The sequence below is a fragment of the Astyanax mexicanus genome, unplaced genomic scaffold (assembly GCF_023375975.1).
Source record: "Astyanax mexicanus isolate ESR-SI-001 unplaced genomic scaffold, AstMex3_surface scaffold_39, whole genome shotgun sequence".
Lineage (NCBI taxonomy): Eukaryota > Metazoa > Chordata > Actinopteri > Characiformes > Acestrorhamphidae > Astyanax > Astyanax mexicanus.
Genome location: NW_026040049.1, coordinates 525,001 through 552,977, shown reverse-complemented (window position 1 = coordinate 552,977; position 27,977 = coordinate 525,001). Strand labels below are relative to the sequence as shown.

Here is a 27,977-nt window from a genome sequence, read left to right as displayed (position 1 = left end):
CCTAGCTTTTTTAGGCACAGCTTTGACCAGTGCTTCTTTCCATGGCTTAGGAAATGTATTGTGTTGGATACATGCATTGAATATATCACACAGCACCGGTGCCAATTCTTCATGAAAGGACTTTAAAACCCAAGAGGGTATACCGTCAGGTCCAGCTGCCTTTCCCCCTTTGACTCTACGGAGTCTACCTTTGACCTGACCAATACTCAGAAAGGGTATGGAGCCATTCAAGAGTTTGTTGGAAATATCCTCCTCAGAGGGAGTAGTATGAGCCACTTGGTCCCATACTGACGTGAAGTGGTTGACCAAAATATCACATTCCTGCTGCAAAGACTCGGGATCTTGTGATATTATAGCCTGCTTAGAATTCTCTTTTCCCATTAGTGCTGAAATAGATTTGAACCACTGTTTAGAACTGGAAAACCGCAGTTCCTCCACCTCTTTCTTGTAGTACTCCTGCTTTGCTGTCTTGATCTTTTTTACGATGACTGATTGTAGATTTCTATAAGCAGTTTTATTTCCAGAGCAAAACTCAAACTGTCTCTTTTTTATCAGATGTTTAATTTGCACGGTCATCCACGGCTTGTCTTTATTAGTAATCGCCACCTTCTTTAGTGGGACAGCTGTATCCAGAATAGAGGAAATCATGGAGGAAAAAGCTTTAACCTTTACCTCTGGGTCTGAGGCCTCAAAAATGGGAGAGAAATCAGTAGTGTTCATGAGAAGGCCCAACTGCCTCAATGCCTCAGGAGTACGTTTACGGCATATGATGGACTGCGTGGGCTGAGAGGGCCATTCACCAGCATTCCACAAGATGGTTTGATGGTCAGAAGTGCCAACTGGGGGCAAGTGCACTGGTAGATCATACATGGAAGGAATGTTGGTAAAAATTGCATCAAGCTGGCTGGCCTTCCTTGTTGCCCCAGCCACCACTTGCTTCAATCCATGTCTGACACAGATGGTTTCGGACCTATACCTGTTAGTGTCCCCAAGAATGACAACTGCAGCATTCTGATATTGGCATTCAATATTCCCAAGACAACGATCAAGATATGATGTAATCAACGAATCTGGTTTTGCAGATGTTGAAGAGTGAGGTGGAATATATAACACTGCAGCAATGATGCAATTTAGCCCTCGAGGTAGACGCCTAGGTCGCATCCAGACCCATAAGGCTTCAAACTCCTCTTCCTCCAAGTGAGACAATCTCTTCTGTAAGATGTCACTCCTAGCATACAGGGCTACCCCCCCTCCCCTACTGCTCTCCCTATCCCGCCGATGTAAAGTATATCCAGGCAAAGTGATAATAGAGTCTGGAATGTCAGGATTCAACCAAGTTTCAGATACAGCAATGTGACAGAACAAACAAATTAGTTTTCAGCCCTGTTCTGTCCCTGCTGTAATTTTCTCAGTGCATACACATACACAGCTATTTTTTCCATTTAATACTAATTCCCCCTTTTAAAAGTTTAACATTCTGCTAGCTTGGTACATTTAACATGTTGTACAGTTAAAAGTATGCTACTGGGAACACATTTCTGTTTTAATAGCTGCCGGTACAATTTTTGCATTTCATACACTCACCTGTACTCTCTTCCTGGTCTGGCAAAGGGCCCTACAATTGTTTTAGCTGCCCTTATATAGGGCCTGAGCAAAATTGGGGGCATGCTCACTGGGCCCATTTTGGGCCATACCATTTTGAGGGGGTTCTTTAGGGATTTGAAATATTTTAATTATTCTTTCCTTTTCTTATTTTCATGTTTATTATATTGGATTGTGGCCTATGACATGAATAATGATTATTTTGAGAATGTATTTTTCCATTGTCTGTTAATTTGATTTATTGTTTGTTTTGTTTATACTTGTATCCCCCTGCAATGGAAAATCTGTTGGTTTTGGCTGGGTTGGGTAGACCAGTGGTGGCCTATTTAAGGCCTCATTTCATGTTGGATAGATGATGGTTAAGGTTGAGATATGGTATGGTTGGTTGTCGTGTGAACCAATGTACGACTTAAGGAATATGTTGATTCCTTATGTAAATTTTTGTAAATAGATTTTGTTTTGTTAATTTTTTTTTGGTTTTCTTTTTTTTGTTTTCTTTTGGTATTTTTCTGCATTTGTGCACCTTCACCAAATAAATTCACTTGCACTGGATGTGCTACTGCAGTTGCCATCATTTTTTCATTCAACCCACAACCTTTTTTCGGCACAACTACCCGCACCTATAAGTAAGGTGTGACAGATGGTGGCAGCGGTGGGATGGCAACACGCAGGACAGTGAAGGTGCCGAAGAGAACTGGTCTTCGTTCACAGAAGGTGGTTCCTGTAAAGACCAAAGCTACTTTTACAGGATCAGACACAGATGAACCGTGGGACACAATGGACTCAGAGGGGGAATACACAGCCCAGGGTGCACGTCCAAAGGCACAGGATCGTCCACCTGCTGAGCCGCACAAGTCATCTGGAGTGTCTGAACTTACAGCGCTTCTGGGCCAGTTTCTCTCCACCCAGCAGAACCGAGAGGAGAGGCTACTTCACGAGTTCCGTGAGTTGAGAACAAGCCTTTCAAAACCACACCTACAACCAGATGAGATGAGCATTAATCCAGGTGCTCCTGCTGCAGCTGGGACTTCAAGGTCTTCAGTGACTTTGTTGTCTGCAGATGACCAGAGTCCCAGAGTGCCTCTTCCCACACCAGCACCCAGACGGCCTCGTCCCTTGGATCTCCCGGAGTTTCCAGAGCCAGTTCCACAACTGGCACAGGGTTTTCACCCTGCAGCAGTTCTCAGCCAGAGACCCAGAGACATTTACCGGACTGAGCCAAAAATGCCCACTTTCCAGGCTGGGGAGGACATTGAGAATTATCTTCTCCGTTTTGAACGTCTGGCAAGGACTTGGGAATGGCCAGTTCAAGAATGGGCTTGCCGGCTTGTTCCGTTGTTGACGGGCAAGGCTCTTGAGGCATATACGTCCATGGATGAGGACTTTCAAACTCGTATCCAGACCTGAGGGAGGCACTGCTTGCAAAGTTTGACATATCCTGCGAGACTTATCGTCAGCGCTTCAGGGGGAGGTTCACCCCAGCAGGAGAGACACCCAAGGAGACATACCACCGTCTCAAAGGACTTTATCGTCGCTGGATTAAACCAGAACTGCATACCAAAGAAGAGATCGGGGAGTTCATCATACTGGAACAGTTGTTGCGCGTTCTACCAACAGATGTCCGCACCTGGGTCCAGGAGCATGAGCCAGCAAATGGACTGATTGCTGCACAGTTGGCTCAACAGTACTTGAATGCACGACGAGGACTGCCTTGTTCTTCATCAAGACCACAGAGGGACCCAAGACCTACTGAAGGTACTGTCAGCCCTTCTCCAGAGCATGGACCACCTAAAGACATGCGAGATGGACAGAAAACAAAAGGTACCTTGATTTGTTTTTATTGTCGGCAGCAAGGACATAAGGCATCTGTATGTCCTCTTAAAAGACCTAAACTGTCAAGCTACTGTTATGTGCCAAGAGAGGGGGACATTTTCTTATCAGACAGAGGGGAAGCAGTAATAACTGAGCCTAGAGATTTTGTTTCCAGCAGTTTGGGAAATTCTACTGACATTTCTGTAGTGGTTAATGGTCAACCTTTACAAGCTATGTTGGATACTGGGAGTGCTGTGACCTTGGTAAAGGGGGATTTTTTGCCACCTAGTCTGATTGACCATTCTGTGTTGACCAAAATACAATGTGTACATGGTGATGTAAAATGTTATCCTACAGCTGATGTAACTCTTGAGGTTTCTGAGAATGTGTTTCTTTTGCGGGTGGGAGTGGTTAATGACTTGCCCAAAGACATGGTGATTGGCAGGGACTTGCCTGTCTTGGCTGAATTGTTAGAAGAAGCCCAGTCCCCTGTTAATGTCTCCTGCCCAGTGTTAACACGTTCCCAAACCAGAGTTGGTATTGAGCCACTTCCTTCTGTGTCTGATAGCCTGTTTGAGGGTGGGAAGGAGGGCCCAAAAAAGTCACGTCAGAAACGTCGTCTTGAGAAAGCTTTAGGATCACCCACACATCTACCAAACACCACACACCTTAATACTGGTCCGTGGCAGGTCCCCACAAACATAGACACTCTTCAGAGAGAGGACCCTTCCCTTGCTCCCTTGTATGCCCAAGTAGGACAGGATGATAGCACTGGGTCATTTACCTGTAAAGACAGATACATTCTAGAGAATAACATCCTTTACTTGGCAGATTCCCCTGACAAACGTATGGTTGTTCCCACAAATTGCAGACCTTTGGTTCTACACCTTGCACACACTATTCCATGGGCAGGTCACCTGGGACAGAACAAAACTTACCTTAGGATTAGCCGTCGCTTCTACTGGCCTTCTATGTATTCTGACGTCCAGAAATACTGTAGTTCATGCCCTGAATGTCAAAAAACCAGCCACATTCGACATACTGACAGAGCACCTCTGCAGCCTATGCCCATTATTGCCACACCTTTCAGACGTGTAGCCATGGATATCGTAGGTCCTCTTGAAAAGAGTAGTTCTGGCTTTAGGTACATCTTAGTTGTGTGTGATTACTCCACCAGATTTCCTGAGGCTTTTCCTCTGCGCTCTATCACCACCCCCAAGGTAATCTCTGCACTAGTGCAATTCTTCTCCAGGGTGGGGTTTCCTGACGAAATCCTCACTGACCAAGGCACAAACTTTACCTCTCGACTTATGTCCCAATTCCACCAGCATCTGGGAATCACCGGAATTCGCACATCACCCTACCACGCTCAAACTGATGGCCTTGTTGAACGGTTCAATCAGACCCTGAAATCCATGTTAAAAAAGTTTGTGTCAGACACTGGAAAAGACTGGGACAAGTGGTTGCCCTTCCTGCTCTTTGCTTATCGTGAAGTACCTCAAGCTTCAACTGGGTTCTCGCCATTCGAGCTCCTGTATGGGTGGTCTGTCCAGGGACCTCTTGACCTCTTGCGCCACCAGTGGGAGAACCAGACAGAAGATGGTAAAGAGAGGGGCATTGTTGACTTTGTCTTGCAGATGAGAGATCGCCTGGAGTCCTATAGAGAGCAGGCCCGTCTTCACCTTGAGAAAGCTCAGCAAAAACAGAAAACATGGTATGACCAGAAAGCTCGTCTGCGTGAATTCAAACCTGGTCAGAAGATTCTGTTGCTGCTTCCTACCTCTTCCAACAAGCTTCTGGCAAAATGGCAAGGTCCATTTGAGGTCCTGAAGAAGCAAGGACCTGTGACCTATGAAGTGCTTCATCCTGAGAAGGGAAAGAAAACACAAACATATCATGTGAATCTGATGAGAGAATGGAAGGATCGAAAAGAACCAAACCTTGCCCTGTTGGTCCAGCATGTAGAGGAGGACGGTGAAGATGCGGTGGATCAGCTTCCCTCTTGGAGATCTTCATGTGAGCCATGTCTGCGCCATTTGACTGCTCAGCAACAAAATGGTTTAACCCTGGTATTTTACCGTCATCCCTCCATTTTCCAAACAAGACCTGGATGCACTAACATGGCACAGCATTCCATTCATCTTAAAGATGACAGTCCAATCCGGCAAAGACCTTATAGAGTACCTGAAAGGCTGCTTGAACCTCTTAAGGCTGAGATTCAGACGATGCTGGATCTAGGGGTCATTGAGCCCTCTGAAAGTGAATGGTGTAGCCCAATAGTGACTGTTCCAAAGCCTGATGGGTCTCTACGGGTGTGCATTGATTTCAGGAAGATCAACGCTGTTTCAAGGTTTGATGCATACCCAATGCCACGAATTGATGACCTGTTGGAAAGGCTTGGGCATGCTCAGTTCATTACAACCCTTGACCTATGCAAAGGTTATTGGCAGGTTCCTTTGGCTAAGGAATCTCGGGAATATACAGCATTCCGAACACCACTGGGGCTCTTCCAGTTCACTGTTATGCCCTTCGGACTACATGGTGCTCCAGCGACATTTCAAAGATTAATGGACCGTGTTTTAAGAGGCTGTGAAGATTACTGCTCCGCATACCTTGACGATGTGGTGATCTTCAGCAAGAGTTGGGATGAACATCTTAAGCATGTTGACGCTGTCCTTGAACACATTGCTGAAGCTGGGTTGACACTTAATGTGAACAAGTGTAAGTGGGGTCAGTTGGAAACCCAGTACCTTGGATATCAGGTGGGGAGGGGCTTGATCCAACCGCAAGTGGACAAGGTGGAAGCCATTAGGAAAAGTTCTCGTCCCCACACCAAGAAACAGGTACGCTCTTTCCTTGGCTTGGTTGGCTGGTACCGTCGACTCATTCCCCAATTTGCCACTATTGCTGCCCCACTTACTGGACTGACCCTCAAGTGTGAAAAGAATCCAGTTCGATGGACAGACGATTGTGAACGATCCTTCACAGCTCTTAAGGAAGCACTGTGCTCCAAACCAGTTCTGATCAGCCCAAACTTTTCCAGGCCATTCACGGTGCAAGTTGACGCTTCAGCAGTTGGAATTGGTGCTGTCTTACTGCAAGGTACTGAAGGTCAAGAACAACCTGTGTTGTACCTCAGTCGGAAGCTGTTGCAGAGAGAGACAAGATATTCCACAGTGGAAAAGGAAGCACTTGCTATTAAATGGGCCTTGGAGAGTCTTCGTTATTATCTGCTGGGAAGAGAATTCATTTTAGAAACTGACCACAAAGCTCTGACTTGGATACAGTCAATGAAAGACCACAACTCACGCATCACTAGGTGGTACTTGGCGCTGCAGCCTTTTTTGTTTCGAATTCGTCATAGAAGCGGACGACAAAACATCATGGCAGATTACCTTTCCCGATTGCCCACGTTGTGTAATCCAGGAGGGGTGGAGGGTGATGTGACAGAACAAACAAATTAGTTTTCAGCCCTGTTCTGTCCCTGCTGTAATTTTCTCAGTGCATACACATACACAGCTATTTTTTCCATTTAATACTAATTCCCCCTTTTAAAAGTTTAACATTCTGCTAGCTTGGTACATTTAACATGTTGTACAGTTAAAAGTATGCTACTGGGAACACATTTCTGTTTTAATAGCTGCCGGTACAATTTTTGCATTTCATACACTCACCTGTACTCTCTTCCTGGTCTGGCAAAGGGCCCTACAATTGTTTTAGCTGCCCTTATATAGGGCCTGAGCAAAATTGGGGGCATGCTCACTGGGCCCATTTTGGGCCATACCATTTTGAGGGGGTTCTTTAGGGATTTGAAATATTTTAATTATTCTTTCCTTTTCTTATTTTCATGTTTATTATATTGGATTGTGGCCTATGACATGAATAATGATTATTTTGAGAATGTATTTTTCCATTGTCTGTTAATTTGATTTATTGTTTGTTTTGTTTATACTTGTATCCCCCTGCAATGGAAAATCTGTTGGTTTTGGCTGGGTTGGGTAGACCAGTGGTGGCCTATTTAAGGCCTCATTTCATGTTGGATAGATGATGGTTAAGGTTGAGATATGGTATGGTTGGTTGTCGTGTGAACCAATGTACGACTTAAGGAATATGTTGATTCCTTATGTAAATTTTTGTAAATAGATTTTGTTTTGTTAATTTTTTTTTGGTTTTCTTTTTTTGTTTTCTTTTGGTATTTTTCTGCATTTGTGCACCTTCACCAAATAAATTCACTTGCACTGGATGTGCTACTGCAGTTGCCATCATTTTTTCATTCAACCCACAACCTTTTTTCGGCACAACTACCCGCACCTATAAGTAAGGTGTGACAAGCAACAACAGCTGAATTGTTGTTTACTGATACCGTATACAACTCGTCACATTTGTGGCGCAGTGAGCGCACATTAGATAGAAGAAATCCAGGCAAAGATGGCTTTGGGTTACTATGAGCCATTTTTATGTGGACTAAGTTCCTAGGGTGAGAGAATCCAGTAGATGTAACCAATTTTTGACAAGTCAGCTCCGGCTTGGTGCCAATTACGGTTACACAGTCGTTTGGACGGTTCCCCACAATTGACTTTATTGGTCGAATAACATTCTTTCCAGCTTTCTTACCCCTAGGGCGAGATCTTAGTCTCAGTATTCCCAGATACTTAAGTATAGACTTAACATCCGAGGGCAAGGGTGTAGCAGATTTCCTTAAGCTTTTTAGAAAATAATTTTCAGTGCTATAATCAAACTGAGCCATTGTCCCAGAAACAATGTTAAAAAAACAGTGTAAAGATCAGCAATGGTCTCCATGCAGAAGTAGGCCTTGTTTCCTAGAATCCATCCAAAATCTCCAAAAATAGATTACATCCAGGCATATTGGCATTCAAATTCCATACCCAGGCCTGCAAGGTTTTGACCTAATTGAGTATTTAAAAAAAACAAATTGAATTAAAACCAATATAAAATTCAACAATAGTCACCATGCAGCAGTAGGCCTTACTTCCTAGAATCCTTCCAAAATCTCCAAAAATAGATTACATCCAGACAAATAGGCCTTCAGTTTCCATACCCAGGCCTACACGTTTGACTTGATTATGTTAATAAAAACAAATTGTGATCAAAATCAGTATAAAATTCCAGCAATAGCCACCATCCAGATCCACCGTGAAGACCAAGTTTCCTAGAATCCATCCAACATCTTAGAAGGTGTATAACATCCACAGCTCTTAGTCCCAAAATTACTCATATTCACTCTCAGCAGTTTTATTTCCTAAGTAGTTCTCAGGAAGTCAAAAAAAAAAAAAATAATAAATCAATAAAAACTAAAAAAATTAAGATCCTCATTAGAGCCCAAGTGCATGCGGCTGCCCATAAAAGCGCCACCTACTGGCCTGACTACTGGTGTACAGTAGTAAAGTTGTAGTAAAGTGGTATTAGTGAATATAGTAACTCTGTATTGTAGTAGAGAAGTGGGCGGAGCTTCTTCTGGTCATGGTTAACATAAGGCTTGTGTTGTGTACAGTAGTAAAGTTGTAGTAAAGTGGTATTAGTGAATATAGTAACTCTGTATTGTAAAGAAGTGGGCGGAGCTTCTTCTGGTCATGGCGAACATAAGGCTTGTGTTGTGTACAGTAGTAAAGTTGTAGTAAAGTGGTATTAGTGAATATAGTAACTCTGTATTGTAGTAGAGAAGTGGGCGGAGCTTCTTCTGGTCATGGTGATCATAAGGCTTGTGTTGTGTACAGTAGTAAAGTTGTAGTAAAGTGGTATTAGTGAATATCGTAACTCTGTATTGTAGTAGAGAAGTGGGTGGAGCTTATTCTGGTCATGGTGAACATAAGGCTTGTGTTGTGTACAGTAGTAAAGCTGTAGTAAAGTGGTATTAGTGAATATAGTAACTCTGTATTGTAGTAGAGAAGTGGGCGGAGCTTCTTCTGGTCATGGTGAACATAAGGCTTGTGTTGTGTACAGTAGTAAAGTTGTAGTAAAGTGGTATTAGTGAATATAGTAACTCTGTATTGTAGTAGAGAAGTGGGCGGAGCTTCTTCTGGTCATGGTGTACATAAGGCTTGTGTTGTGTACAGTAGTAAAGTTGTAGTAAAGTGGTATTAGTGAATATAGTAACTCTGTATTGTAGTAGAGAAGTGGGCGGAGCTTCTTCTGGTCATGGTGAACATAAGGCTTGTGTCTTGTACAGTAGTAAAGTTGTAGTAAAGTGGTATTAGTGAATATAGTAACTCTGTATTGTAGTTGAGAAGTGGGCGGAGCTTCTTCTGGTCATGGTGAAAGTAAGGCTTGTGTTGTGTACAGTAGTAAAGTTGTAGTAAAGTGGTATTAGTGAATATAGTAACTCTGTATTGTAGTAGAGAAGTGGGCGGAGCTTCTTCTGGTCATGGTGAACATAAGGCTTGTGTTGTGTACAGTAGTAAAGTTGTAGTAAAGTGGTATTAGTGAATATAGTAACTCTGTATTGTAAAGAAGTGGGCGGAGCTTCTTCTGGTCATGGCGAACATAAGGCTTGTGTTGTGTACAGTAGTAAAGTTGTAGTAAAGTGGTATTAGTGAATATAGTAACTCTGTATTGTAGTAGAGAAGTGGGCGGAGCTTCTTCTGGTCATGGTGAACATAAGGCTTGTGTTGTGTACAGTAGTAAAGTTGTAGTAAAGTGGTATTAGTGAATATAGTAACTCTGTATTGTAGTAGAGAAGTGGGCGGAGCTTCTTCTGGTCATGGTGTACATAAGGCTTGTGTTGTGTACAGTAGTAAAGTTGTAGTAAAGTGGTATTAGTGAATATAGTAACTCTGTATTGTAGTAGAGAAGTGGGCGGAGCTTCATCTGGTCATGGTGAACATAAGGCTTGTGTTGTGTACAGTAGTAAAGTTGTAGTAAAGTGGTATTAGTGAATATAGTAACTCTGTATTGTAGTAAAGAAGTGGGCGGAGCTTATTCTGGTCATGGTGAACATAAGGCTTGTGTTGTGTACAGTAGTAAAGTTGTAGTAAAGTGGTATTAGTGAATATAGTAACTGTATTGTAGTAGAGAAGTGGGCGGAGCTTCTTCTGGTCATGGTGATCATAAGGCTTGTGTTGTGTACAGTAGTAAAGTTGTAGTAAAGTGGTATTAGTGAATATAGTAACTCTGTATTGTAGTAGAGAAGTGGGCGGAGCTTCTTCTGGTCATGGTGAACATAAGGCTTGTGCTGTGTACAGTAGTAAAGTTGTAGTAAAGTGGTATTAGTGAATATAGTAACTCTGTTTTGTAGTAGAGAAGTGGGCGGAGCTTCTTCTGGTCATGGTGATCATAAGGCTTGTGTTGTGTACAGTAGTAAAGTTGTAGTAAAGTGGTATTAGTGAATACAGTAACTCTGTATTGTAGTAGAGAAGTGGGCGGAGCTTCTGGTCATGGTGAACATAAGGCTTGTGTTGTGTACAGTAGTAAAGTTGTAGTAAAGTGGTATTAGTGAATATAGTAACTCTGTATTGTAGTAGAGAAGTGGGCGGAGCTTCATCTGGTCATGGTGAACATAAGGCTTGTATTGTGTACAGTAGTAAAGTTGTAGTAAAGTGGTATTAGTGAATATAGTAACTCTGTATTGTAGTAAAGAAGTGGGCGGAGCTTATTCTGGTCATGGTGAACATAAGGCTTGTATTGTGTACAGTAGTAAAGTTGTAGTAAAGTGGTATTAGTGAATATAGTAACTCTGTATTGTAGTAGAGAAGTGGGCGGAGCTTCTTCTGGTCATGGCGAACATAAGGCTTGTGTTGTGTACAGTAGTAAAGTTGTAGTAAAGTGGTATTAGTGAATATAGTAACTCTGTATTGTAAAGAAGTGGGCGGAGCTTCTTCTGGTCATGGCGAACATAAGGCTTGTGTTGTGTACAGTAGTAAAGTTGTAGTAAAGTGGTATTAGTGAATATAGTAACTCTGTATTGTAAAGAAGTGGGCGGAGCTTCATCTGGTCATGGTGAACATAAGGCTTGTGTTGTGTACAGTAGTAAAGTTGTAGTAAAGTGGTATTAGTGAATATAGTAACTCTGTATTGTAGTAGAGAAGTGGGCGGAGCTTCATCTGGTCATGGTGAACATAAGGCTTGTGTTGTGTACAGTAGTAAAGTTGTAGTAAAGTGGTATTAGTGAATATAGTAACTCTGTATTGTAGTAGATAAGTGGGCGGAGCTTCTTCTGGTCATGGTGAACATAAGGCTTGTGTTGTGTACAGTAGTAAAGTTGTAGTAAAGTGGTATTAGTGAATATAGTAACTCTGTATTGTAGTAGAGAAGTGGGTGGAGCTTATTCTGGTCATGGTGAACATAAGGCTTGTGTTGTGTACAGTAGTAAAGTTGTAGTAAAGTGGTATTAGTGAATATAGTAACTGTGTATAGTAGTAGAGAAGTGGGCGGAGCTTCTTCTGGTCACGGTGAACATAAGGCGTGTGTTGTGTACAGTAGTAAAGTTGTAGTAAAGTGGTATTAGTGAATATAGTAACTGTATTGTAGTAGAGAAGTGGGTGGAGCTTCTTCTGGTCATGGTGAACATAAGGCTTGTGTTGTGTACAGTAGTAAAGTTGTAGTAAAGTGGTATTAGTGAATATAGTAACTCTGTATTGTAGTAGAGAAGTGGGCGGAGCTTCTTCTGGTCATGGTGAACATAAGGCGTGTGTTGTGTACAGTAGTAAAGTTGTAGTAAAGTGGTATTAGTGAATATAGTAACTGTGTATAGTAGTAGAGAAGTGGGCGGAGCTTCTTCTGGTCACGGTGAACATAAGGCGTGTGTTGTGTACAGTAGTAAAGTTATAGTAAAGTGGTATTAGTGAATATAGTAACTCTGTATTGTAGTAAAGAAGTGGGCGGAGCTTCTGGTCATGGTGAACATAAGGCTTGTGTTGTGTACAGTAGTAAAGTTGTAGTAAAGTGGTATTAGTGAATATAGTAACTCTGTATTGTAGTAGAGAAGTGGGCGGAGCTTCTTCTGGTCATGGTGAACATAAGGCTTGTGTTGTGTACAGTAGTAAAGTTGTAGTAAAGTGGTATTAGTGAATATAGTAACTCTGTATTGTAGTAGTGAAGTGGGCGGAGCTTCTTCTGGTCATGGTGAACATAAGGCTTGTGTTGTGTACAGTAGTAAAGTGTGTGTGTGTGTGTGTGTGTGTCTGTGTGTGTGTGTGTGTGTGTGTGTGTGTGTGTGTGTGTGTGCGCAGGAGTGTGTGTGAGCTGTAACACTCTGAAAGGTATTTGCTGTTTTAAATGAGTGCTGAATTACTTGTTGCCGTGGCAACAGACGACCGACTGCGATTTAGTGGATTTCGTTGTGTGATGGCCTTGAAGCAGTGCTTTGTACTGTGTGTGTGTCTGTGTCTGTGTGTCTGTGTGTGTGTGTCTGTGTGTGTCTGTGTGTGTGTAGCAGTAGATAGCATGACTTGCGTTTTGAGTATTAGCACTGAGTTTTCCCAATCAGACCCTCACAGTACTCAATTACCTCAACATAATTACCTCAGTACTGAATATAATTACCCCTGAACCAGATATAATTACATCAGAAATGAATATAATTCCATAAGTACTGAGTATAATTACCTCAGTACTGAATATAATTACCTCAGTACTGACTTACCTTAGAAATAAATATATTATTACCTCAGAACTGAGTTACCACAGAAATATAATTACTTCAGAAATTAATATAATTTTTATAGTACTGAATATAATTTCCGTAATACTGAATATAATTACCTAAGCACTAAATATAATTACTTCAGTACTGAATTACCTCAGAACTGGATATAATTACCTCAGTACTGAATTACTTCAGATCTGAATATAATTACCTCAGAACTGAATATAACTACCTCAGTACTGAATTACCTCAGATCTGAATATAATTACTTCAGAACTGAATATAATTACTTCAGATCTGAATATAATTACCTCAGAACTGAATATAATTACTTCAGAACTGAATATAATTACTTCAGATCTGAATATAATTACCTCAGAACTGGATATAATTACCTCAGTACTGAATTACTTCAGATCTGAATATAATTACCTCAGAACTGAATATAATTACTTCAGAACTGGATATAGTTACCTCAGTACTAAATTAAGATACCTCAGTACTGAATATAATTACGTCAGTACTAAGTGTTAAAGTAGGTGGTGTGTTGGGGACTGTAAGTGTTAGTTTTACAGGAATTTGTACAGTGTTGCAGTGGTGTTGTTACAGGTTGTTACAGTGTTACAGGTTGTTAGTGTTACAGGTTGTTACAGGTTGTTACAGGTTGTTAAGGTGTTACAGGTTCTTACGGTGTTGTTGCGGTGTTGTTACGGTGTTACAGGTTGTTACAGGTTGTTACAGGTTGTTACAGGTTGTTGCGGTGTTGTTACAGGTTGTTACAGGTTGTTACAGGTTGTTACAGGTTGTTACAGGTTGTTGCGGTGTTGTTGCGGTGTTACAGGTTGTTGCGGTGTTGTTACGGTGTTACGGGTTGTTACAGTGTTATATGTTGTTACAGGTTGTTACAGGTTGTTACAGGTTGTTACAGATTGTTACAGGTTGTTACGGTGTTGTTACGGTGATGTTACGGTGATGTTAAGGTTGATGGAGATGATTTAGGTGCGGTGTGTAAATGTATAGTATTTTATTGAATAGTTTCTTGGTGAGATTTAACAGTTTTTCCTGCCGGCTCCTCCTCCTCCTCCTCCTCCTCCTCCTCTTCCTCTCCCGCCGCTCCTCACTGCCCTTTCAGCTCTTCAGAAAAGGACAACTCTTTTTTCCAGCTGTACAATTAAATTCTGAGTAGTGCAGAATCATGCTTCATCGTCAAGCTGTTGCTGTGGCAACAACAGTTCAGAGAGTTTTACACACACACACACACTATACACACACGCACACTGTTTTAAACAAGCCTGTGAAAATAATGTTTAGCCTGAAGACACGTAAACAGACCTGATTTAGCTCATTAATAATGAATATTAATGTAATAGATTAATAATATTAAAGTCTGAAACTCTGTAGAACTGATGTTCCGCTGTGTTAATGTTCCAACATCACTGATTATTAATCCATTTACTGCTGCATTAATCCATTACCCGTCCCAGCGCACGCTAATTAATGTGTTTAGTGACGCACTGCATGATGGCAAAACTCCATTACCAGAGTGACTGATCGCTTCACCCGCTAATGTACCAGCAGACCAGCTTGTCCCAGTACCACCGTCCCACGTAACGCCACCGTCAGCCGCAATGCCCCCCCCACCCGTAACATCACCACCACGACCCGTAACACCACCGCCGCCAGTAACTCCACCGCCACCAATAACGTCATCACATCCAATAACTTTATGTCCTCTAGTAACGCCATAACAGCCAGAAAACCCACTACCGCCAGTAACCCCACCACCGGCATTTACTCTACTACCAGAAATCCCTACCATCGCCAGTAAGTCCACCGCTGCCAATAACTTCACCCCCGCCAGTGAATCTATCACCTCCAGTAACTTCACTTTCGCCAGTAACACCACTGCCATCAGTAATTCCACCGCCTGTAACGCCACCACTGACCGAAACGCCACCATCAGCCGTAACACCACCACAGCTTCTAAGTTCTCCAACCACTGCCTGTAACTCCACTGTCACCAGTAACTTCACAACTGGTTGTTACGCCTTTACCTGTAACATCACTGCTGCCTGTAACGCCACAACCCATAGCGCAAACGGCACCAGTAAGGCCACCACTGCTTGTAATGCCATTGCTATCAGTAACACCACCTCCGCTGCCTGTAATGCCACCACCACCACCACGATTAATGCCACCACCGACCATAAATCCACCACTGGCATTTACTCCACTACCTGTAACCCCACTGCCGCCAATAACTTCACTTCCGCTAGTAACGACATCAGAACCAGTAACTTCACCACCACCAGTAACTTCACTGCCACCAGTAACACCAACACTGCCAGAGGTAGTAGTGGTGTGGTGGAGGAGGAGGTGGTAGTAGTAGAGATAGATAGATAGATAGATAGATAGATAGATAGATAGATAGATAGATAGATAGATAGATAGATAGATAGATAGATAGATAGATAGATAGATAGATAGATAGATAGATAGATAGATAGATAGATAGATAGATTGTAGTAGGGGTTGTAGTAGGGTTGGAGGTTAGTATTAGAGGTGCAGTCTGGCGCCCCATATACTTATTTTGATGGTGTGGCGTGATCAGTGTGTGTAACAGTGTAATTACGTGTGTTTTTGTGTTTTTCAGCCCGAGAGTGAAGTTTCCACCACTGCAGAAGATTACTCCTCTGAGGTACCTACACTCTCACTCTCACCCTTTAAACTCCATCACGCTACACTCCCTTTACAACCCCATTTACACACTTTGCACTCACTATTTACAAACTCACTCTTTAAAAGACTCCCTCACACTTATACACACATTCACACTACACACCATCATACTATCACACTACACACTCCTTTACACCCCCTCTGTATTGCACCTTTAATCAGGTATTGGATGTTTGTGATGTAAGCAGTGTGATTGGCTGGTGTTTGTGCTGATGGTAACTGGGTCTGATGATGAGTGATGTAATCAGATCTGGTTTGTTGTGATTGTTGATGTGAAGATGATGAGAGTTTTAGATCACTGCTTGTAAATCGACAGGTGAACGGGTGTGTCGAGAGGTCTGAGAGGTCACTGGAGGTGAGGCTACAGTAACTTGTCTGATAATCTAATAATACAGGTCGCTCTGTCTAACCCAGCGCTCTGTCTCTGTCCTCGCTCTGCTCTAACCCACTAACCGGCCCAGTCTGGCTGCTTACGAGTGTTGGAGCGCTGCGCTTCAGCGGGCTTTAACTGCACTCTGCTCCCACAGTAACTGACTGGGGACCAGTGGAGGGATTTGGGGACCAGTGGAGGAATTGGGGGATTAGCGAAAGGATTGGGGATCTAGTAAACAGATTGGGGGACCAGTGGAGGGATTGGGGGACCAGTGGAGGGATTGGGGGACCAGTGGAGGGATTGGGGGACCAGTGGAGGGATTGGGGGACCAGTGGAGGGATTGAGGAACTAGTGGGGGGATTGGGGGACTAGTGGTGGGATTGGGGGACCAATGGACAGATTGGAGGACCAGTGGAGGGATTGGGGGACAAGGGGAGGGATTGGGGGATAAGGGGAGGTACAAGCGAAGGGATGCGCGTTTTGGGGACTAACGTAGGGATCAGCGAAGGGATGGGCAATTGGGGGACTAGTGGTGGGATTGGGAGACTAGCGAACAGATTGGAGGAGCAGCAAAGCAACCAGCGAAAGGACCACCAAAAAAAGGTGAAAGGGGGATGAGTGGACAGCGGAGGGAGTGGGGGACCAGCAGAAGGACAGGGGAACCGGCTAACTGGGGAGGTTTATTGTGCGTAAATGGCAGCAGAAAGCATTAAGTGGAATTTGAACTCAGCAGGCGTTAAACCCTATAAACACATTGACCTTATTTACTTTCTGCATTACATTTACATCTCAAACTCACACTTACCCCTCCTTCCACTTCCTGTTCTATGGACACTAAACTTTTCAGCATGATAAAACTAAAATAATAATAATAATAATAATATTCAGGAGATGGTTAAGAGAAGAGAGGATTTATGTTCTTTACTACGTCAAAATCATAACTCTGATTATGACAGAGGACAGCAGGACAGAATAATTGTCAGTGGTGAAGAAAAAAGAGATGTGTATATAGATGGACAGGGGGACAGAAGGCTGTGCAGGAGAGGAGATGGTATAAGATATGATGCGTAAGAAGTCTGAGGCAGGACCTTGTCTGATCTGGTCTCTTTGGGTCTCAGGATGAAGAATTGCAGCCTCCGGTGTCCCCTCTGGAGGAGGAGCTTCAGCAGGCCGAGTCCCCCGCACGAATGCGGGCCGTGGAGGACGAGCTGGCGGCGAAGAGCCTGGCGGTGGAGGAGCTGAGCCGGGAGCTGGAGGAGATCAGGGCTGCGTTCGGAGCCGAGGGGGTGCAGCAGGTACCGGCTCTTATTCAGACGCTTTCCTCTGTGTAAACCACAGCCTCTGTCTTCAGGTGTGTTGTTTAAGTAACAGTGTGTGTTTTTGTGTAGCTGCAGGACTTTGAAGCTGCACTGAAACAGAGAGATGGAATCATCACTCAGCTGACGGCGAACCTGCAGCAGGCCCGTATGGAGAAGGATGAGGTGATGAGGGAGTTCCTCCAGCTGACGGAGCAGAGCCAGAAATTACAGCTCCAGTTCCAGCAGGTACTTGTTAGCTATGTTCTCCTCGTAGCTCTAATGCTAAATAGTGGTGTTTAATCTTTCTGCAAGAACTGATAAATTGAGTGTGAGGTCACCTGACGTCCTGTGATGGTTTATGTGGTACCTGTAGCTGCAGGCTGGTGAATCACTGAGGAGCTCCAGTATCAGCAGCACTGCGGCCGACCTCCTGCAGTCCAGACAACAGGTCCTACTCTACCAGCAACAGCTGGAGCAGAGGGACGTCCAGATCAGAGCTCACCTGATGCAGTTGGACGAGAGGGACGGAGAGGTCAAAGGTCTCCAGATGCAGTTGGACGAGAGGGACGCAGAGGTCAAAGGTCTCCAGATGCAGTTGGACGAGAGGGACGCCGAGGTCAGTAGTCTCCAGATGCAGGTAGACGAGAGGGACACAGAGGTCAAAAGTCTTCAGGAGAAGCTGTTACAGACGAAGGTGAGTGAACAGTGGTCACTTGAACGTCCCCTCTGTGCAGAACTGTTGGCACGTCTGGTTACTGGAAGAAAAGGAGTTAAGATTGTTATATTTGGTCTGATATAATGTCTATAACGTCTGAAGTAAATATATATATATTGATCTAGGCGTAGCTGCATGTGGACCGTTGTTAAATTTGTAGTCTGATTATCATCCTGCAGGTTAGCTGGTAGGTTCATAAGTCACAGGTGTCTAAAACAAAAAGTAGTTTACATAATGGGCCAAACCATCACGGTACAGATTAGAGCTGTACGATAAACTGTTGTGAGGGTATTCACTCAGCAGGGTGAGGTAGAATGAGGCGCAGTGAGGTAGAGTAAAACAGACTGAGGCAGAGTGAGGTGCAGTGAGGTAGAGTGAGGTAGAATAAAACAGACTGAGGCAGAGTGAGGTGCAGTGAGGCAGAGTGAGGTAGAATAAAACAGACTGAGGCAGCGTGAGGTAGAATAAAACAGACTGAGGCAGAGTGAGGCGCAGTGAGTTAGAGTAAAACAGACTGAGGCAGAGTGAGGTAGAATAAAACAGACTGAGGCAGAATGAGGTAGAATAAAACAGACTGATGCCGAGTGAGGTGCAGTGAGGCAGAGTGAGGTAGGGTAAAACAGACTGAGGCAGAGTGAGGTGCAGTGAGGCAGAATAAAATAGACTGAGGTAGAGTGATGTGCAGTGAGGCAGAGCGAGGTAAACCGACCCTCGACAACCCAAACAGCTACTTATCCCCTGTAAAATGATTCAGTCTGTTATCGAGCGGCAGAAATGTAACACTAGCCGGTTTCTCCTCAGGTCACAAGGGAATCGGAGGAATCGATCAGTCTGAACCTGCAGATAGAAGAGCAGGAGAAGCTTCTGGCTCAGCTCCACGCTCAGCTCCGACAGTCTGAGCAACATCTAGCAGAGGTCAGTATCAATCAGAAACGTTAACTGGAGAAGATCAGCAGAAATAGAATATATGACCAAATTAAGATAACTATTCGTAATCAGAGGAAATGATTTTATTATCGCTTCACTGTTCCCTCGTCTTCTCTCTCCCCTCCCCCTTCATTTCTGATGTGATGCCAGAAGCTTCGCAGATGATCTAACCGTAGGTTTTGTTATCAAGCAGCTCAAAATAGCACCAACTGTTTCTGTGTGCCCTCAGGTCAGGAGGGAGGCTGAAGAATCGCTTGCTCAGAGGCTGCAGGAGAAGGACCTCCGGATAGCAGAGCAGGAGAAGCTGACATCCCAGCAGCAGCAGCTGTTATCTGAGCTTCAGGACAACCTCCGAGCTTCCGAAAGTCATCTAACCGAGGTAGGCGAACAGCTGGCCGCAAAGATCCGCGAGCTGGAGGCCTGCGAGGTGGAGCTCCAGACGTCCAGGCAGAAGGAGCGCCTGTCATCCGGTGAGATTCAGCAGCTCATGGGCACTGTGGAAGACCTGCAGAAGCGCTGCCACCACCAGGGGGCCGAGCAAGGAGATGCTGCCCGCAAGGCAGACCTCCTGAGGGCGGAGCTGGACGAGATGTATGGCCAGCAGATCGTACAGATGAAGCAGGAACTTTTGCTCAGGCACACGGAAGAGATGGCGCAAGTTCGGGATCAACATTCCTCAGAGATGGAGAAGATCTCAGAGAATCTAAGAGCAAGGTTGACCCAGAGCACCGGAGAGGTCAACGCGCTGAATGCCAGAGTGGTGGAGCTCCAGCAAAAGCTGCAGGAGAACCAGGTTCTGCGGGAGAAAGCAGTGCAAGACCTTGCGCAAGTGTCCAAGGATAAATTGTCGCTGCAGAACCAAGTGCAGGAACTTGCTGAAGACTTGCGCTTGACGAAGCAACGTAGGGCAATGGATAAAAGCCAGACGGAGATCCAACAGGAGCTTCAAGCAACAATTAGTGACCTGCAGACGAAGCTTGCGGCTGCGCGGGAAGCTTCAAAAGAAATGGAGGCCAAGCATGAGTCCGAGATCACCAACTACCAGATCAAGCTGGAGATGCTGAAACGGGAGAAAGACGCCGTTCTTGACCGGATGGCCGAGTCGCAAGAGTCGGAACTGGAGCGTCTACGAACGCACCTCCTCTTTAGCCATGAGGAGGAACTTTCTAGACTGCGTGATGATCTTCAACACGAGAGCCAGATGAACATGGAGAACTTGCGGGATGAGCTCAGGCAGGTTCGGAACGGATACGAGGCCGAGAGGTCCATTCTGGACGCAGAAAGGTCCTCTCTTCTGCAGGAGATTGTGCTGCTGAAGGACGACCTCAGTCGAGCGCTGGAAAGCTCAAGGGTGGAGGAGCTGGTCTTGCAGCTGAAGGAGCTGCAGGTGGAAATTCAAGAACTGAAGACGAGAGAGAGTGAAAGAAGCAAATCTAAAGAGGAGGAGAGCTGGGATAAAACCAGGGTAGACAATCTGGAATCAGAAAACAAGGTTCTGAAGGAAGCAAATGCAGCAATGGAAGAAGAGCTGAAGTCCCTAAAAGAAGACCGTGAAGGACTGCTGAAGAAAATCGAAAGTTTTGCAACTGACAATCAAAAAGCCAGCAAGCTAGCAGAAGATCTGAGGGCCGAAATCGAGAGGCAGAAGTCCACCTTCTCATTCGCAGAGAAGAACTTTGAGGTGAACTACCAGGAACTGAGGGAGGAGCTGGAGGAGAAGCTTCAGGAGCAGATGCGACAGTACGACGCCAGACTTCAGGAAAAGCAGCAGAGCGAAGATCAAGGAGGTGACCGAGAACAGTTAGAAGAGGAAGGAAAGGAAGGAGAAGTAGATGAAGGTACATTGGTGGAGAAAGACACTACAGAGCTAATGGAGAAGCTGCAGAAGGTGGAGCTGGAGAAGGTGGACCTGGAAGAAACGTTGCAACAGAAGGAGATTGAACTGCAAAGGATGGAGGTGGATTTGAAGAAGGTGGAGTTGGAGAAGGCAGAGGTTCTGAACCTGAATCGTGCAGAGCTCCAGAGACTAGAAATGGAAAAGGCCAAGCTGGTGGAAAACATGGAGGAGAGTGAGGCCAAGCTGCAGAGGGTGGAGGTGGAGAAAGCAGAGCTTATGAAGCTACTGGAGGACAAGGAGCTGGGATCAGAGAAGACAGGAGTTGTGGATCAGGCTGAGGAAAAGGAGGAGGAGCTTTGTGTCTTGAGAGAGGAGGTCAAGGAGCTCACGCTGAAGAACGAAGCTCTGGAGAAGGAACTGGAAGCCCTGCAACAAAAACACTTGAAAAGTGAAGGAGTTTGCTCCGTTCAGGACCATCATCTTCAGATCACAGCGCTGGAGGAGGAACTGCAGCCACTCCACACCTCCTTAAGGTAGGCTGAAAACATCTTCCATGATGCTTTGCTGGTCTTTAGAAGAGACAAGCTAGACTTAGCTTAGCAGATCAGGTTTGATGGGTAACATTTATATAATGATGACTGAGATCTGAAGGTTGAAATCGAGTCATCGGTTCTGAAAGAACAGAAGGTTAGAATGAAAGTATACAGCACCTGTTACAGTTCCAGGGCCACTTTATGAGATCATGCTTAAAGTAGAAAATAAAACAAGAAAAAAAAATTTACCTTTTGGTTCCCTTAAAGTTTTTTCCCTCATTCTCTGTAGATGTTTCTTTTATTTATTGGTTCTCTCAGTGGTTCTACATAATGGTTATAAGGAGGTGCTTAATTGAGTCTCTTATTCTCCTTTTAGACTACATTAACATTATCAGGCTAAAGTGACTTAAATCAGATTTTTTGCCCAATATGGCTCAGATCTGATTTTTTCATGGCTATGTGAATGTGCCAAATCAGATTTTTTCAAATCAGATTTGAGTCACTTTCATATGTTGTCCTAAATCGCACACCTATCCGATCCACAGACATGCGACGTGAATATGAAGGATCAAATCTGAATTCATGCATCTTTTAGCGTTTAGGCATTAGCGCTACGTGCTTCTCTCTTGTACCCACACTCAGCTATAGCTGATAAAAAACAGCAAAAGCAAACCGCCTGTCCTTTTTTTCAGCTCCTGGAGCTGAGCATGAACTTCAGAGCAGCTGTTTACGCTCCACTCCAGCTAATGTGACTGTAGCCATAAAGTCTTAAATCCTATCAGTAGTTCTACTGCATGCTCTTGTTTTGGTTCCAAAGTACTTTATGCTCTTATGCAGGTTCTTGGTGTTGTTTCGTTTTGGTTTCTCTCTGTGTTGTTCATTGTAGTACTCTGAATCAGGTTTTGTAGGCTCTTCCTCATACTGTAAGGACAGTTCTCCTTTCCAGTTTTAGTTCTTCTCAGTGATTCATACTTATTTTAGGTTCTTTTTTTGACTCTTGGTTTCTGTGATTTGTTCCTTATGCTCTTATGTTTGTTTTCCTGTTGAGTCTTGGTTGATTTTAGGATGTTTTATTTCTTATTTTGAGTCTCAATTCCTTACTTAGTGCTTTTCTATCAGAATAAATTGGGTTTGGAACCTGAAAGGTTTGTTCCCAGCTGGAATCGTAGAAGAATAGTAGGTTCATCTGGTTTGGTAAAAATCACCAAGGCCTGAATGGAACCAGTTTGAGAAGTTCAAATTTCGAGTCTTGGTCTTGGTTATGCTTTTGGGTGGGATCTTGTTTTAAAGTTGGTTCCCAGTGTGAGTCTTGGTTCTTCTGATTTGTTCTTCTTGTGGGTTCTTGTTAGGAAGGTTTCGGTTCATTCTTTGGTAAAATGGTCCCTCAGTCCTTGTGCTCCTGGGCGAGATCTTTTCTTAAGTCTTGCTTTTTTTTTCGGTTTCTTGGGTAACTCCTGTTTTAAGGCTTGGGCTGAATCCCATTTCACCATTTGGCTCTACCACTTACCCCTATACCCCTTCTTTTCAAGTGTAAACCTTCCTCTTAAAAGAGAGTTAGAAGAGGAAGGGGTGAAATCCTCCTTAGGAAATGGGAAACCATTCATACATCACCAGCGATACATCATCAGGAGCTCTAAAGCGAAAGTTCAGTAACCGAGCCGATGCTGCTGATTAACTGTAGTTAACTTTAGGGTTTATATTATTTCATGTCTTCTGAAAGGGAAGAGCTTGTGCAGAAATTAATTATTATTGTCCATTCCTCTTAATTCTTAACTCTGTGATTGGGAGCTGAAATTAGCTTTGATTAGCTTTTATTTTATTTATTTTTTCCATTCCGCCTTAAATTCTACAGCCCCTGCCTTCTGTTGCACCATTTAAGGTGGAACAGGAAACTTAGTAATCTACTGAGATTAGAAACTGTGAGCGATCTTTTTTTTATGCGATAAAACATTAGAACTACACCCTCTCCGCTCCTCGTGCTCTTTGTTCTAGTCTCCTTTCTTCAGTCTCGGTTCCTCCTTTGAGGCCGGGTTCTCCGGGGTTCTCGTGTGTTTAGGGAGGTTCTGCGTCTGAGCCCTGGTTTCCGTGGTAACGAGGTTGCGCTGTGATTGGTTAGCGGGGTGCTGTGTGTGCTGCAGGAGCGGGGCGCGAGAGCGGCTGGCCGGCCTGCAGCAGGACGAGCAGTCGCTGGAGGAGGAGGAGGAGGATGAGGCGCGAGAGGAGGTGGAGGCGGTACCTGTGGAGGGTCTCCTCGCTCCACCCCTCGTTCGCCCGGAGAGAGAGAGAGGAGCGACAGCACCGAGAACCCAGCCGACCGCGCCGGACTCTCGCGCACGCACTCGCGCAGCGGCGCAGGTAAGAGCTGCTCTCACCACACACACACTCACACACTCAGATATACACACACGCACGCACACTCTCGCGCACTCATGCACTCTCGCGCACACACTCACTCAGCAGCAGAGGCAGGAGGAGCAGATAAGAATGCTTACATAAGCTTTCACACACACACACACACTTATACACTCACAAAGCGATACAGAGGTTTTGTGTGTGTGTGTGTGTGTGTGTCTGTGTGTGTGTGTGTGTGTGTGTGTGTGTGTGTGTGTGTGTGTGTGTGTGTGTGATGAGTGGAGTTTCCCTGCGCAACAGTTCCATCATGAAACACGTCTGCAATGCAGCTCATCTCTCTCTCTCTCTCTCTCTCTACTGCTGTCTTTCTGTTACATCCCTCTCTCCCTCTCGCTGTTCTATATCCTTTATCTCTCTCTCTTTCTCTCTTTGTAATCTCCCTCCATCTCTCTCTGTTATATCCTTTTTTATATTCTCTCTCTCTCTCTCTCTCTCTCTCTCTCTCTCTCTCTCTCTCTCTCTTTTTTGTGTCTCTTCTTTATCTCTCTCTCTACCACTCTCTCCTCTTAATGTACATCTCTCTTTTAACCCCCCCTCTCTCTCTTTCTCTCTGCACCTCCACACTTCTCTCTCTCTCCTCTTTTATTCTTTATGGAGCTCTTTCTCTTTATGGAGAGCTGTGAATGAGGTTAGAGGGGAGAAATGTGGTGTGTGTGTGTGTGTGTGTGTGTGTGTGTGTGTATGTATGTGTGTGTGTGTGTTTGTGTGTGTGTGTGTGTGTGTGTGTGTGTGTGTGTGTGTGTGTGTGTGTGCGTGTGTGTGTGTGTGTTGGGAGGAAGATGATGGGTGATGAAGAAGAATAGAGATGTCGTGTTCAGAGAGAGCAGAGCTCACAGTGAGACAGAGAGAGGTGGAGAGACCTTCAGGTAAACGAGAGAGAGAGAGAGAGAGAGACAGAGAGAGAGAGACAAAGAGAGACAGAGAGAGAGAGACAGAGAGAGAGAGACATTCTTTTCTCAGATGTATTTAGAGCTGTTCTCTCACAGTTCCTCAGCACTTTTAGGAAAAATTTAGGACTGACTGTTCTCTGACTGTTCTTACGCTGTTCTCAGACTGTTTTTAGGCTGTTCTCTGACTATTCTCTGACTGTTCTCTGACTGTTCTCTGACTGTTCTCTGACTGTTCTCAGACTGTTTTTAGGCTGTTCTCTGACTGTTCTTACGCTGTTCTCTGACTGTTCTTACTAGAGGTGTGCCAAAAAATCGATTCACATAAGAATCTTGATTCTCATTTACTACGATTCAGAATCGATTTAAAATGTCCCAAAATCGATTCTAAGGTCCAATCCCATTTCTTCCCTTGGCCCTACCCCTCACGGTAAGTTCACACTGCAGCGGCACGAAGCGTTTTTCGCTCCGCCTCCCACTGCCCAAAGCGACAAGTGGCCGCTGCAGTTTGAACTTACCGTCAGACCCACACAGAGCGTAGGTGTATGAGAATCACCGGTAAGATGGCAGAACAAGCACTATATTACCTTAGATTAACGTGTAGTTTCAATGTTTTATGGCAGAATGCTTCATAACAAGCATAAAAAAGATCGCTAGTAGTTAGTTTCAGTTTCTGTTAGCTAGCTAACTAGCTAACTTTCCAGTTCCACCTTAAATAACGCTACAGGTGGCAGCGGGCTGCAGCATTTAAGGCGGAACGGAAAAATACAATAAGCTAATCAGAGCTAATTTCAGCTCCCCATCACAGAGGAATTAAGGAATGGACAATATGAATTAATTTCTCCACCTCCTGCCCCCTTTCTGAAGAAATACAACGACCTTAAATTAACTAGTTAATCAGCAGCTGCTCCTGAACTTTAGCGCTCCACTGCTATCATCACATCAGCCCAGCAGCGTCACCTACACACCACCGCTAGTAGCCTGGTAATAAAGCAGTGTTATTTATTATTTATTTATTGTTCATTAACGTCATTGTGATATCCCAGTGATTCCTCTGTCACTGAGGACCCACATTCCTGCACATTTTATTGTTTTTGTAACACATTACCTGCTCCAGGACCAGTGTATATTTTGGAGGCTTTTTTTCAATAAGTTTTCAATAAATTTTTTATAAATCAAATCGTTTTGAATCAAAAATCGATTTTGAATCGAATCGTGGCCCCCAAAATCGGAATCGAATCGAATCGTGAGATAGTAAAAGATTCCCACCCCTAGTTCTTACGCTGTTCTCTGACTGTTTTTAGGCTGTTCTCTGACTGTTCTCTGACTGTTCTTACGCTGTTCTCTGACTGTTCTCTGACTGTTCTCTGACTGTTCTCTGACTGTTTTTAGGCTGTTCTCTGACTGTTCTCTGACTGTTTTTAGGCTGTTCTCTGACTGTTCTCTGACTGTTCTTACGCTGTTCTCTGACTGTTTTTAGGCTGTTCTCTGACTGTTTTTAGGCTGTTCTCTGACTGTTCTTACTCTGTTCTCTGACTGTTCTCTGACTGTTCTTACGCTGTTCTCTGACTGTTCTCTGACTGTTCTTACGCTGATCTCTGACTGTTTTTAGGCTGTTCTCTGACTGTTCTTACGCTGTTCTCTGACTGTTCTTACGCTGTTCTCGGACTGTTTTTAGGCTGTTCTCTGACTGTTCTTACGCTGTTCTCTGACTGTTCTCTGACTGTTTTTAGGCTGTTCTCTGACTGTTCTAACTCTGTTCTCTGACTGTTTTTAGGCTGTTCTCTGACTGTTCTCTGACTGTTCTAACTCTGTTCTCTGACTGTTTTTAGGCTGTTCTCTGACTGTTCTCTGACTGTTCTAACTCTGTTCTCTGACTGTTTTTAGGCTGTTCTCTGACTGTTCTCTGACTGTTTTTAGGCTGTTCTCTGACTGTTCTCTGACTGTTTTTAGGCTGTTCTCTGACTGTTCTCTGACTGTTCTTACGCTGTTCTCTGACTGTTTTTAGGCTGTTCTCTGACTGTTCTCTGACTGTTTTTAGGCTGTTCTCTGACTGTTCTCTGACTGTTCTTACGCTGTTCTCTGACTGTTTTTAGGCTGTTCTCTGACTGTTTTTAGGCTGTTCTCTGACTGTTCTTACTCTGTTCTCTGACTGTTCTCTGACTGTTCTTACGCTGTTCTCTGACTGTTCTCTGACTGTTCTTACGCTGATCTCTGACTGTTTTTAGGCTGTTCTCTGACTGTTCTTACGCTGTTCTCTGACTGTTCTTACGCTGTTCTCGGACTGTTTTTAGGCTGTTCTCTGACTGTTCTTACGCTGTTCTCTGACTGTTCTCTGACTGTTTTTAGGCTGTTCTCTGACTGTTCTAACTCTGTTCTCTGACTGTTTTTAGGCTGTTCTCTGACTGTTCTCTGACTGTTCTAACTCTGTTCTCTGACTGTTTTTAGGCTGTTCTCTGACTGTTCTCTGACTGTTCTAACTCTGTTCTCTGACTGTTTTTAGGCTGTTCTCTGACTGTTCTCTGACTGTTCTAACTCTGTTCTCTGACTGTTTTTAGGCTGTTCTCTGACTGTTCTTACGCTGTTCTCTGACTGTTTTTAGGCTGTTCTCTGACTGTTTTTAGGCTGTTCTCTGACTGTTCTTACGCTGTTCTCTGACTGTTCTCTGACTGTTCTTACGCTGTTCTCTGACTGTTCTCTGACTGTTCTTACGCTGATCTCTGACTGTTTTTAGGCTGTTCTCTGACTGTTCTTACGCTGTTCTCTGACTGTTCTTACGCTGTTCTCGGACTGTTTTTAGGCTGTTCTCTGACTGTTCTTACGCTGTTCTCTGACTGTTCTCTGACTGTTTTTAGGCTGTTCTCTGACTGTTCTAACTCTGTTCTCTGACTGTTTTTAGGCTGTTCTCTGACTGTTCTCTGACTGTTCTAACTCTGTTCTCTGACTGTTTTTAGGCTGTTCTCTGACTGTTCTCTGACTGTTCTCTGACTGTTCTAACTCTGTTCTCTGACTGTTTTTAGGCTGTTCTCTGACTGTTCTCTGACTGTTCTAACTCTGTTCTCTGACTGTTTTTAGGCTGTTCTCTGACTGTTCTTACGCTGTTCTCTGACTGTTTTTAGGCTGTTCTCTGACTGTTCTTACGCTGTTCTCTGACTGTTCTTACGCTGTTCTCTGACTGTTTTTAGGCTGTTCTCTGACTGTTCTTACGCTGTTCTCTGACTGTTCTTACGCTGTTCTCTGA

At 44.2% G+C, this 27,977-nt stretch overlaps 1 protein-coding gene and 1 long non-coding RNA gene across 6 annotated transcripts in view; one reads left to right on the top strand and one right to left on the bottom strand.

Moving 5' to 3' along the window:
• akap9 (A kinase (PRKA) anchor protein 9) overlaps positions 1–27,977 on the top strand; it is a 142,231-nt gene that overhangs the window by 28,997 nt on the left and 85,257 nt on the right. The window contains exons 3-10 of the mRNA XM_049473550.1: positions 15,669–15,713; positions 16,071–16,109; positions 17,246–17,422; positions 17,516–17,671; positions 17,799–18,119; positions 18,942–19,055; positions 19,297–21,437; positions 23,576–23,792. Of these exons, the coding sequence (XP_049329507.1) occupies positions 15,669–15,713; positions 16,071–16,109; positions 17,246–17,422; positions 17,516–17,671; positions 17,799–18,119; positions 18,942–19,055; positions 19,297–21,437; positions 23,576–23,792 (3,210 nt within the window). The remainder of the gene's footprint in view (positions 1–15,668; positions 15,714–16,070; positions 16,110–17,245; positions 17,423–17,515; positions 17,672–17,798; positions 18,120–18,941; positions 19,056–19,296; positions 21,438–23,575; positions 23,793–27,977) is intronic.
• On the bottom strand, positions 4,321–7,363 carry LOC125794077 (uncharacterized). 5 transcript variants are annotated; one of them, XR_007433570.1, is made up of 3 exons: positions 5,195–7,363; positions 4,912–5,106; positions 4,321–4,820 (listed from the first exon to the last, which is right to left on the bottom strand). It is a non-coding gene; the product is annotated as an uncharacterized LOC125794077 (long non-coding RNA). The 5 variants fall into 5 exon arrangements; XR_007433573.1 differs by having other exon boundaries at positions 4,912–5,096; XR_007433572.1 differs by having other exon boundaries at positions 4,912–6,647; positions 6,724–7,363.